The sequence below is a fragment of the Taudactylus pleione genome, unplaced genomic scaffold, assembly GCF_031769625.1.
Source record: "Taudactylus pleione unplaced genomic scaffold, aTauple2 ptg000749l, whole genome shotgun sequence".
In the NCBI taxonomy this organism is placed as follows: domain Eukaryota; kingdom Metazoa; phylum Chordata; class Amphibia; order Anura; family Myobatrachidae; genus Taudactylus; species Taudactylus pleione.
The window spans coordinates 1,901,393-1,914,427 of record NW_028285151.1 but is presented as its reverse complement, the minus strand read 5'-3'; the positions used below and the strand labels follow the sequence as shown (position 1 = coordinate 1,914,427).

Here is a 13,035-nt window from a genome sequence, read left to right as displayed (position 1 = left end):
GTGTTTAGACTTTGTGTGTGTTAGTGTGTATGTTATATATTATGTATACATATGTGTGTATAAAAAATGAACAAAGGGGGTGCACTCACCAGTCTTCTAAAATGAGTTTTTATTTCATCTTTTTTAAAAAAAAATTACAGCATCATAGTAAAGCTCCGACGTTTCGGTCCTAGCCATGGACCTTTGTATGTGTGTATATATATATATATATATATATATATATATATATAAACATATACAGTATATATATATATAAAATAAATGACAAAGGCGCCTCCTAGTGCAATAAAGTGCAAATACCACCAATGTGAGCTCAATATGACTAATGATTGGACCCGTACCAAATAAAAAGATAAATAGGCTTATCTCAATGTTTCTCACATGTACACACGAATGTCTCCACCATTAGGTTTTTCATAGAATTTAATGGAACTCCAAAAACATACTGTATCTGTCTGTCATAACTCCCAGCACATAAAGTAGCCATAGCCGAGAGGTTCCCAAACGCGGTCCTGAAGGCACCCCAACAGTTCAGGTTTTAGAAAAAAACCTGAACTGTTGGGGTGCCTTCAGGACCATCTAGGAGTTCGGGAAGTGTTGTAATCACTGCGGCAGGCCTGACCAAAGTTTGGAATAATCTAAATTATCCCGTAAAAAAGCATAGTGAAGGGAAATAGCTTTATAGCTAGGGGTGGGACAGGTTAACAAATTATCCAAGGGATTATCTTAATCCGAGTCAGAAAAATTACGAACAACATGACTGATATAATGATGAACCTGGAAATATGAAAAAAGGGTAGAAAGCTAAAAACTCATATTTGTTCACCGCCTGATGAAATGTGAAGGGACGTTTATTAACACCCAATCGAAGTAATACACTTTTCTGACCACGAAAGGAAAGGGTTAGCGGCCGAGCGCCGCTGGAAATCTGGGTTGCGTAGAGAGTGTAGGAAGAGCCTGGGGGCTGCCCAGCGTCTCGGAGAGTGCTGGGCACGCCCCCAAAGAGATGAAAACAGGGAAGCCGTGAGGCTCCACCCCGGTTTCGGTTGACTCTGCCCCTTTTCCGGAAGCCACGCCCCCTTTGGGGGCACGCGCCCTGTTCCTTTTTTCATTCTTCAAATGTTGGGAGGTATGTTATATGGCCCCCGGGCCAGAGGTTCCCCATCACTGCAATATATGAATAAACAAAGAAAAAATAGAAATCATACAAATAAAACAAAAAAGAAAATAAAAAGAAAAGAAAAAGCATAAATTTGAGCATATAACAGTGCCGTGCGGACTAGGCAGGGCCGGATTTCCCACCAGGCAACCTAGGTGCTCGCCTAGGGCCCGGCGGGATCCAGGGGGTCCGTAGACAGGCCCCTTTGGGCCAAGAAATCAGGCGGGTCAAAATGCTTCCAGAGGAGCACAGCGCGAGTACTGCGTGACGTCACACCTACATTTCCAGGGAGTCCCGCTGCCTGCTCTGTCACAGACTCATAGTGACTGTGCATAGCAGGGGGAGGAGGAGGGTCACCGGTTCCACCGCCCAGCCCCAGCAAGCTCAGGAGTCCGGACCACACACTAATTCCCCCCCTACACTGGCCATAATATTGGCGGAGCCAATACAACAAGCCCTGCCCCCATATACCCGCAAATCGCTGCATTACGCCGCGAGAGGCGGGCCTAATGAAGCAAGGTGTCTGCCCCACTAGCAACTTTTACTGTACTTGCAGCAGCTGCTGCATTGAGTGTAAGTATATTATGCATGTGCACTTTTTTAGTGTGTGTGTGTATGTTAGTGTCTGTCTGTCATTGTGTATGTGTTAGTGTGTGTATACTGTGTATATTTTAGTCTATATGTATGTGTTATGTATATGTATGTGTTAATTTGTATATATGTCTGTGTATAGACTGTGTGTGTGCTAGTGTATATGTTATGTATTATGTATACATATATATATGTGGATATATATATATATATATATATATATATATACAATCAGGTGTATAAATATTGGTACATTGACAGAATTTTCATATTTTGGCCTCTATTCACCACCACAATGGCTCTGAAATGAAACAAACAAGATGTGCTTTAACTGTAGACTTTCAGATTTAATTTGAGGGTAATTACATCCAAATCAGGTGAACGGTGTAGGAATTACAACGGTTTCTATATGTGCCTCACACTTTTTAAGGGGGCCAAAAGTAATGGGACTATCAACTTAAAAGCTATTTCATGGACAGGTGTGGGCTATTCCCTCGTTATTTCATTATCAATTAAGCAGGTAAAAGGTCTGGAGTTGATTCTAGGTATGACATTTGCATTTGGAATCAGTTGCTGTCGACTCTCAATATGAGATCCAAAGAGCTGTCACTATCAGTGAAGCAAGCCATCATTAGGCTGAAAAATCAAAACAAACCCATCAGAGAGATAGCAAAAACATTAGGTGTGGCTAAATCAACTGTTTGGAACATTCTTAAAAAGAAAGAACGCACTGGAGAGCTCAGGATGAAAGAAGAATTATTTCCCTGGTGAAGAAAAACCCATTCACAACAGTTGGCCAAATCAAGAACACTCTACAGGAGGTAGGTGTATATGTGTCAAAGTCAACAATCAAGAGAAGACTTCACAAGAGTGAATATAGAGGGTTCACCACAAAATGTAAACCATTAGTGAGCCTTAAATTAAATTAATTACCCTCAAATTAAATCTGAAAGTCTGCAGTTAAAGCACATCTTGTTTGTTTCAAAGCCATTGTGGTGGTGAATAGAGGCCAAAATATGAAAATTCTGTCAATGTCCCAATATTTATGCACCTGACTGTATATATAAAATAAATGACAAAGGCGCCTCCTAGTGCAATAAAGTGCAAATGCCACCAATGTGAGCTCAATATGACTAATTATTGGACCCGTACCAAATAAAAAGATAAATAGGCTTATCTCAATGTTTCCCACAGGTACACACGAATGTCTCCATTAGGTTTTTCATAGAATTTAATGGAACTCCAAAAACATACTGTATCTGTCTGTCATAACTCCCAGCACATAAAATAGCCATTGCCCAGAGGTTCCCAAACGCGGTCCTGAAGGCACCCCAACAGTTCAGGTTTTATGTCTCAATATGTGCCACACTCTGGACCTCATTCAGACCCGCTCACAAGCAGTGATGTCAGTGGGGAGCTTCCTGCTCGATCAGAGCAGGAAGCTCCCTGGGGCTTGCGGTTGCCGAGACCCAACCTTAGAGTCTCGTCACAAGCCCCAATGGTCGCGATGGTCTTGACCATCGCGACCATCAACCTGGTCGGTCGCTAAAGCTGTGGGTGGTAACCCACAGCTTAGCTAGCAAACAGGAGGCCGCACTTCAAAAGAGAAGCGGCCGCCCACATTCAGAACGAGCGCTCACATTTTACGAGCGCCTCTGAATGAGGGCCTCTATGTCTATTCCAGGAGAGGATTCTCCCTAATGGTGCATCCACACGGTCAGATTTTTCTTCAGATCTGAACGTTGATTTTAAAAATCGTTCATATCTGAAAGAAAAATCTGACAAGTGGGCATCAATGAACGATGAATGATGCGCGTTCCCGTTTGTCAGATAACGATATCTGACATCTGATGTGTTTGCAGTCAGTTTTGCACGATTTCCATTCATTTTAATACTGGCTGAAATCGTTCAATCGTTTGCAAATCGTTCATCTGACATATTTGACCGTGTGTATGCACCTTTAGCTGCAAGGGAAATTCTGCATCATGGAGATGGAGAAAAGAACACAAGTTCCATTCATTCAAAAAATTAGCTTCCAATACCGTATCAGTGTAGACACTAGAACCCTACAGCCAATCGCAAAGGTGGCGCAACAGAGCAGCGTGATTATAATTAGTTCTAATGGGAAAATTAATTCCCCCATGGGAATTTGATGTTTATTCATTTTTAGAGTGCTCCATAAAGCAAAACTATCAAAAACATAAGTTGTATTGAATTTAAATTAATATTCTAGTTTATTTTTAAACAAAAGATGCACAGTCACTAGATTACAATTAGGGCCTCATTTATACTTTGATGCATTTTGCTTCAGACATTTACGTATAGATTCTTTGATGCATTTTGCTTCAGACATTTACGTATAGATTCTGTTGCAAAAGATTTTTATAATATGAGATTAATTTTAAATGGTTTTAGTACTATGTAGTGGCATATAAAACATATTACACGATGTAAGGCTATTCAACTTGTGTTTACCATTCCTTAAGCAGGGCCGTAATTAGGGTGGTGCAACAGGGCACCACAGGGCATGTGGCACTGTTCAGGCCTGTCAATTTTCCTGTTTATTATCATTCTCACTTGTAGCTTCCTCTTTTATCCCTAGCATCTCCTGGCCTCCCCTATCTCTTCCCTGGCCCATCCGCATGATGTCTTGGCCCTTTTTCAGGTGCACTATCTTATGTCCCTATATAAAAAATGGGGGGGGGGGGAGCGCCAATGCTCTCTCTGGCACAGGGCAACAAAAATTCTAGTTACGCCTCTGCCGCCCCGTCATGCCCCCGGCTCCAATAGTGAAAAGAGAGGCTTCCCTCCGGCTGCGTCCCCCTCCTGTGTCAGCGCCTAACCGCCTCCACTCCGGCTCCAAACGCGATGCAGATGATAGGGAAAAAACCGACAGCAGCTTCTCTCCGGTCCACGGCACCCTGGTGACAGCGCTGCGACACCCTAGGGTGCTGTGGCGCAGTTTGAGAACCACTACTCTAGTGTCATGTTTTATACAGATGCTTACATACACCAACAGCAACCTGCCCCAATCTCTCTGAAGTATAAGAAATATGTATAAATGCCTTTGCGTACCTGTGTATTGTGTACATAACTAGCCAAGCACAGATGTTTAAAAGACTAAAGTAGTGATAGTGAAGCGTCCACCTGTATGTACAGGACAGTGCCCACCATAACTAGTTTATATGAAGTGTGGTGCTTAGTGCCGGCCTAGCAGAGGGCACTACAGAGGGTACACTACGTATAATAACAGGGGAGACCCGTGTGCGGATAACAGAGATGTCACTATACTACTACTACAGTATTACTTGGTTGCGTTTCCCTCTCTCTCTCTCTGGCTGTGCGGCGCCTCCCGTCCCCGCCTTCCTCCCCCCCTCCTGCCGCCATCCCAGCTGCCTTTCCCGGGCTGAGGCGCGGGCCGAGCGGCGGGTATGGGCAGCGCGGGTCGGGCGGGCTCACTGTCTGGCCAACGACTGAGCGCAGGCTGCTGTGAGGGGGCAGAGGCAGATAGGAGGGCTCCGGTGGGACACACGGCTCCCCTGACACCTGCTGCTTCCAGCACTGTATGGCCACAGCCGGCGCTGTGCGGTGACAGCAGCCCCGGAGAGCAGCACACCCACACCGGGGAGAGGGCACTGACTCAGGAGACCCCGCTCCCGACTGCGACACTACTTCCAGAGCGCAACGGCTGCTGGGCAGCGGGCACGTCCTCCTACTGCTACACCTGCTGGCACCCTGTGCCCCCAATCCCTGTGCCCCCCTGTGCGCACTGTCCTCGGGCAGCCCCGTCCTCCTGCTGCTGCAAAGTCCTACACGTAAGACCCCGGCGACCGGGGACACGTACTTGTCACAGGGAGCAGCAGTTGGCCCGGTGCCCGGGTTATACCCATCACTGTGTGTATCTCTATCAGCTGTATGAGCACATGTCATGCACCCAGGGAGCAGCAGGCTATGATGGGATACTAGTGACTGTGCCTCAGGGACCTGGGGCCGGGGTGACAGCGGTATGAGCAGCACCACACATCACTGACAGGACCGAAGGAAACCATCATTTATCTCGGGCACTAGAGCGAAGATACTGGTGGCGAGAGGGACGGGGGGTGACACAGGGGGGAGGGGGACCGGAGGGAGAGCATGACTGCTGTCGCCGCTGCTGCTGCTGCCCCGCTAGTGACCCGGCGGCCGGGGGAGAGAGGATCCTGTGCGCATGCGCCGGGCTGGACAGCTCCTGAGAGGGAAATTTAAAAACGGTTTGGGACCAAATAGAAATCACATTACAAAGAAGAAGAGAGCAGCAGTGGCCGGGGAGACCGAGAGCTGCTCACACCCTGCTGCACACACACCCCGCTGCTTCCCCATCTAAGGATATACCAGCCTGCTTAGGACTATTAGGTACTCACTTGCTTTATTTGCCTCACTGGATTTCATCATTGTTACCCATGTAGACCAGATGCACTGGTATATATATATTAATATACAAGTACAGCCTTTTAAGTGTAATTAGTACTATCCCATAGTAGTATTGCAGTTATGTGTGTACACATATTATCCTTGATTAGTACATGTGAGATGTTGCATATAGAGGTGCATGGTGTTTTTAAATATACAATCATTACTCATTTATTTTCCATTTGTATGTGTGTATATATATATATATATCATACAACCATGGTCAAAGCAGTAATTGTAACAGGGACAAACACATTTTGCATTGATATGCATTTGCTGTCATTTGTTCATAAAATATTTATATTGATCAGATGTAACAATGAAGCATTTTCCTGTCATCCTTAAAGGAGATGATAGACAGTGACATCTCAGGAATTATGTCTGGAATTATCAGGACATCAGAACAAAACCACCCCTCAAGCCAAGAATACAGGTAACCTTACTTATTATTATTATACTCACTGGTTGAATAGAGTCACCTTATTTCAACTATAGCAAAGCAATACAACAATTTATAATATGATTTATTTATTGTTATATTGAGTGACTTTGGAAATGTTAGAATCTACTACAGTTTTATTCTATTAAACTGCCCATACAGGTTGATTTTTTTTAAATTCTACTGTGGCTTTTGTGTGTACAGCTGTAATTATAGGATTTTGAGTTAATCTAGCATCTAATAAATATATTCTAAAATACTTCCATAAGCATATGCTGCTTTCATAAGGTAATTAGTATACTGTTTCAGTGTATTTATTTTTTTTATTATAAACATGAATAGCAAATACAATGCCATCTTACCATATACTTCTTGTTTCAGTTTAGAATAGGATCTTTTATGAAGGCAATAAAGGCTACTGAATTAGTTCTTATGAACTTTAGGGTTTTTGTAGTTCAAATTACAGCTTTCAGTGCAGTTTTGGCCTGTTTACTACACACATCTCTAATATAACATTTCCAGAATACTAGTGAATAGTTTTTCTTATTATTCTGCCATAAGAAACCTGTGTATATTTTTATTGCTTCTGCAACATTCTAAAGAGCTGTTGGGAATTGCTTAACAGTTTTTCTTAGATACAAAATACATTAAGACTTTTTTAAAACATAATAAATATTGAAGTTTCTAATGTTACTTTTATTAGAAATAAAGTGGGAATGGTAATCTTTTAAAGTTATTTCAATTATAAATTATAAGTTGAATTCTTCATTTGAAGATATAGTTTTTAGCACCCCCTGGTGCATAAAACGTAGATTACTGTAGTATGTGTGTATGTTATATTATGTAGTGCTCCGAGTCCACACATATTTTTTATACAGTTTTTGTTTTGTTTCGGGTTTTTTTTACGCTAAATGCTGTTATATTTGCTACAAACTTGTAATCACAATAATTCATTTGGTTTGGATTAAGACATTATGTAATCTTCAAAAACAAACAAGAACGGGCAAGCACGGTTGTTGTAATAATTAGCATTACTGCCTCACAGCACTAAGGTTTTGGTTTTGATTCCTGCCAAGCCGTTATCTGTGTAGAGTTGATATGTTTTCCCCATGTTTGTGTGGATTTCCTCCTGTTGCCCCGGTTTCCTACCGTAATCTTACATACTGGTAGGCTAATTGAATTCTGCCAAAAATGAACTGGCTTGCGTGTATGTGTGCAAATGTGACAGGGAATATAGGGCCTGATCCAGAGTTGGAAATAGAGTAAGAAATAGTAAGTAACTGTGCATCTTGGTAAAACCATGCTGCACTGCAGGTGGGGCAGATGTAAAATGTGCAGATAGATTTAGATTTGGGAGGGGTCCAAACTAAAATCTAAATTGCAGTGTAAAAATAAAGCTGTGCGGTATTTGTGGACTACATGCAAAAGCAGCAAGTATTTACCCTGCATGCATATTTTTTTTTATGTATTTGTATCCCTTGCATTGTAACATTGTTTGTCCAGGTGCACAGTTACTTGGTTTATCTTACTGTATTCCCAAAGCTAAATATGGTCCATAGATTATAAGTTCCACTGGGGCAGGGACTACATATTCTCTGTAAAACGCTGCATAATATGTGTAGACTATATAAATAAATAACCAATAGTCTTAAAGTGTCACTCAGACCATCCCTAGCAGTTAGTGTACCACCATTGGTCTCTATGTTTAAACAAAAGGACTTTTAGCATGCATTGGGAAACACGTAACAGATATTGATTTAAATTTGGGCCTAAATTCTCCAGGTACTATTTTTATTCACATGACAATGACAGCTTCTCACATATCTTATTTATATTACAGTAACTGACTTCAGGTGTAGCCATATTGCCGAACATGGGTATAATCTGACAAAAATATATATAATTTAATAATGAAAAATAAATATTGTTTATTTTGTGATATTTCCCTAAAATTATATATGCATATGTTGGCCTGCTTTAGCTACATATTACGTATTATTTTATTTACCCTAAATTGGGTATAAAGTGCAGAAATAATTGCAATGGATCATGCTTAAAAAATAAAATTGGATATTTGAGGTAGTATATTTCCCATAGAAACATTTTAAAGATTTTGGAAGACACTATATACAGTAGTTCTGTAACTATTCTGTTTCTCATAGAGTGCTAGCAATAAAGTGGGGAATAAAGGATTAAAATAATAATATTTGAATTCACTTAAGGTGCATACACACTAGACGATATGCTCCCTGAGCGATATCGTCTAGTGTGTCCCCGGCAGGCTGTGCTCAATGTCGTTCATGACATTGAGCACAGCCGCTGAACGATATCATTAGCGATATCGTTCAGCGCCGGGCTCTCTCACCCATTCCCTGACATGCAGCAACCTGACGAGGTCGTCAGGTTGGCCTGCATGTCAGCGCGATGAACGATGATGACGAACGACCCGCGGGAACGCGCGTCGTCGTCATCGTTCATCTTTTTTGTGTTAAAAATGGACGATAAAGTGGACGACTGAACGATAACGATATCGTTATCGTTCAGTCGTCCACTTTAATCGCCCAGTGTATACGCACCATTAGGATTGTGTTTGGTAGCAATTTGAGTTATGCATCTAAAATGTATTTAACATTATCTAGCATCCTACAAGCATCTATGGGCAAATGGCATACATCATGCAGAATTGCCCCCATAATGTTAATAGTTGTCATATCAGGTGTCATTAATTAATCGGCAGAGAAAATACTTTTCCACCCCATCACACTTATGGAAAACCACCTGTTTTATTTACTCTTCCAATTTGAATAACATTTAGTTAATTTAGTTTTATAATGTTATACTGGTAACTGCCTTACAACCTAATTTAGAATAAATGTAAAACACAAAATTCACTTTTCACAGATGTACTTTGGAGTTTCCTTTTTTGATAGATTAACTGAAAAACTGAACTCATTATTTCTTCAAACATTTGGCATCTCCATTACTGAACAATCCGTTGCACCAACACAGTTATTTGGATAATACTTTTCCACGCTATGCATTATATGTCAGAAACTGTAGTCTGAAGTTTGCTCACTGCAAACCTGTACCCTCCATTGTACTTATTTTCCAGTAGTTGCAGTTGCTCCTTATAGAACTGCGTAAATAATGGCAAGTTTTTTTCATCAGGCCTGACAGAGAAAAGAATAGAGCTGTCACTTTGTATGAGTGCTGTTTACACTTGCCCTGTCACTATAGAACATAACGGGATCCGAGGATCACTGGGGGGTTGCTGTGCAGACCCACATAGCAGGGGTAAATGAATGGCTCCCAATTAAAGTGAAAGTCTGTGAGAATTTGCCTCCGTGTGGAGATCTCTAGGAGTGAATCTCTTGGAGCAGTCAAAGCATATTTAAGGTATGGTTATTCAAGCTTTAAATGATGTAGGAGCAGTTTGTACTAATAACTGCAATAACAAGCACCAAATATCCCAAGTGCCATGAAAAGAGAATTGCTCTTTGTTCAATCTCAGCTACTTTGCTGAAATAGAGATAATAGTCAGTTTTACTAATGCTCATTTACAGAGATTTAATAGTCACAAATCAAGAAAAAGATGAGAAAGAAAAAGGCTAATTGGTTGAAATTATTGGACTATTTATTTACTTATTTATCCTTGTACTAAATTAGAAAACCGAGGAGATCTGTTATATAGCTGGGAGCAGACGTGTTTCTTGCTCTCCAAGGTACAGTGGAAAATGTAATATACAGAATAGAATATGCACCCTAGTGTTGATACCAACAACAATAACAATATAATGCTTGTGTGGCTTTGTCTGATAATAATGGTTGTATTCCTTGTTTTATCACCAGAACATTTATTTATGAATTATTTGCTGTAATGTATCTGTCAGTCACTTAAAGATTGTCATGTGTGATCACATTCTCCCAGACTTGCCATGTATAATTTATTTGTCAGATAAATGGGTGCAACCATAACTGGAAGTTTTACGTTTTGTTAACTTAGGTGGCAAATAGTGGAGAAGCTGGGGGGCTGTGTTAAAGTGATAACCCTTGCAATATGGGGGTGCTGTAGCTAAGGGTATTGGAGGAACGACTCTAGCCCCAATATAAGAGGACATAGTGGTCCAGAGGTGTACTCAGTGTCGATGCTGCATGCATTTGTCTGATGTTTTAAGTCTGCGTATGTGTCTCAGTCACATGCTCCAGATAGTCACTGCTGGGAGATGCAGAACAAATTAGCACACAGGACACATGGATTTCTGTGGGTGTTCTCGAGAGGTATCAGGAGTGGTTAGATAAACGCTGGCATTTCGCGGGCATGTCACTGACAGCAACTGCTTCTGTTCTGCTACAGTTCAGACGGAGAAACTGCACCTGTCATAGTGCTGGTGCAAGCTTCGATGGTGCAACCGTTGGTGCAGCGATGGTACGTCTAAAGATGCAACGAGACAGATTAGCGCTGATGCAAGTGGGCATCTCAGTATGAACAGAATCTATTACGGCATTAGCATAAAGTCGCAGACCTCAGAATCAGTCCCAGTATATCTTTTATTTCACTTTATGTCTTATCTAGTTCAAGTATAAGTCATTAATTAGTAATATGATTCTTTTACATGAATCAATCAGCTTAATCCCTACAGCAATAATACATAACATAGAAGCATTGCTGAACCTTACACCCATGATAGACCTAAAAGCAGATGCAAATAGTTAGAGCTGTCACTATAAATAGAGTATAATATAATATGTGCAGAAAGAATTCTGCACAATGGGTGCGCGTTACTGTTTTCTGGATACTATAAACAGAGACATTAGAGACATGCCAGTTGTACAGTGTACACAACAATAATCAATTTGCCTTCGAAAAGAAATCCAGGAATGAACAGAACAATTTTCATTCAGGTTGAGCAGCAATTTGTTACTCTGTGTGTGGATACACACTATAGCTAATGCTTGGCATATACTGTCAGCCTGTAAGCCATCAGATATCGTGACCATACACTGTGAGATAATTCATATTGTGTAACATTGTTTCCTCCCCCGGGGGAGGATACATTTCCCTGATCCCCCCCCCCCCGTGAAAGAACAGGCAGTCGGCCGCGACATTGCATACACTGCCAGATGCAGCCAACCAATGATTGGATCAGTCAGGCATATTGGAAGTTTTCTCAAGCCTGACTATCCAACCATTGCTGATCGCGGCCATACACTATGCAGTCATTGACCCGATAATCAGCGGATTGGGTCGATAATAGCATAATGTATGCCTGATGTAGGAAGTGTTGACGAGCCTAAAGAATCACCAACTGGAGGTGAGTAAGACTGGGAGCTGGTGTTCTGGGAGCTGGTGTTCTGAAGGATACTGCAGGGTTCAAGGTGTTTGGTTTAATATTAATGTATTTAATTTTATTTAAAAATATGTATTTATTTTATTTGTGTATTACATCAGTTCTCACATTGTGGGTCGCGACCATTTCAGCATGGGGTGACATCGCGAGTGCCATGGGCAGACCTTCTCGTGGCACAGTCACATAGTGTCTCGACATAGCCCTCCGGCTCCTCTTTCCTTCCTCCTCATCCCATCTCACTAAATGTCGGGTGTAATATTATCATGTCCCGATGTTGATTTAATAAGGAGACTCAGAGCACGTGGAGAGAGGAGCTGCCAATGCTTTAGTGTGACTGTGGAGAGTCAGAGCGTGCGGAGAGAGGAGCCACCACTGCTGATTGATCCATTGATCCGTGGTAGTTATTAAAGGTAGGGGATTGCCCAGTAGTAGAAGAGAGCCCTTTTTTGTGACTACCCTGGTGGAGCCATTTATGATACTGTCTGCAAGGGAACACTCTTTAATAAAACCTCAGCTTCCAGCTTCTCATGACAACATTTATCCCCATGTCTGAGACTTAATACAAAGTACAGATCTATTACTATTCATGAGAAAATAGAATGGAAAGCCCCTTTGTATTTGATGCTGTTAGCTTATTTACATACAAGATATCCATGATGGTTTTCTGTCTGCAGTGTTTAGGGTGGGTAACTCACCCACTGCATCTCCCTAGTTATCTACTGCCTCTCCCTGGTCACCCACTGTCTCCCCCTGTCATCTACTTCTTCTCCCTGTCACCCTCTGCTTCTCCCTGAACCCTCTACCTCTCTCTGCCACCCACTGCCTCTCCCTAGTCACCCACTGTCTCCCCGTCACCCACTTCTTTTCCCTATCACCCTCTGCTTCTCCCTGAACCCTCTACCTCTCTCTGCCACCCACTGCCTCTCTCTAGTCACCCACTGCTTCCCCCTGTCACCCTCTGCCTCACCATGTCACCCATTGCCTCCCACTGTCACCAACAGCCTCCCTATTTTCCCACTGTCACCCTTCACATCTCCCTGCCACTCACT

At 42.0% G+C, this 13,035-nt stretch overlaps 1 protein-coding gene across 1 annotated transcript in view; it reads left to right on the top strand.

Moving 5' to 3' along the window:
• Positions 1-5,978: 5,978 nt before the first annotated feature.
• FOXN4 (forkhead box N4) overlaps positions 5,979-13,035 on the top strand; it is a 30,834-nt gene continuing 23,777 nt past the window's right edge. The window contains exons 1-2 of the mRNA XM_088457233.1: positions 5,979-6,142; positions 6,547-6,632. Coding sequence (XP_088313359.1) covers positions 6,550-6,632 — 83 coding nt within the window. The 5' untranslated portion in view covers positions 5,979-6,142; positions 6,547-6,549. The remainder of the gene's footprint in view (positions 6,143-6,546; positions 6,633-13,035) is intronic.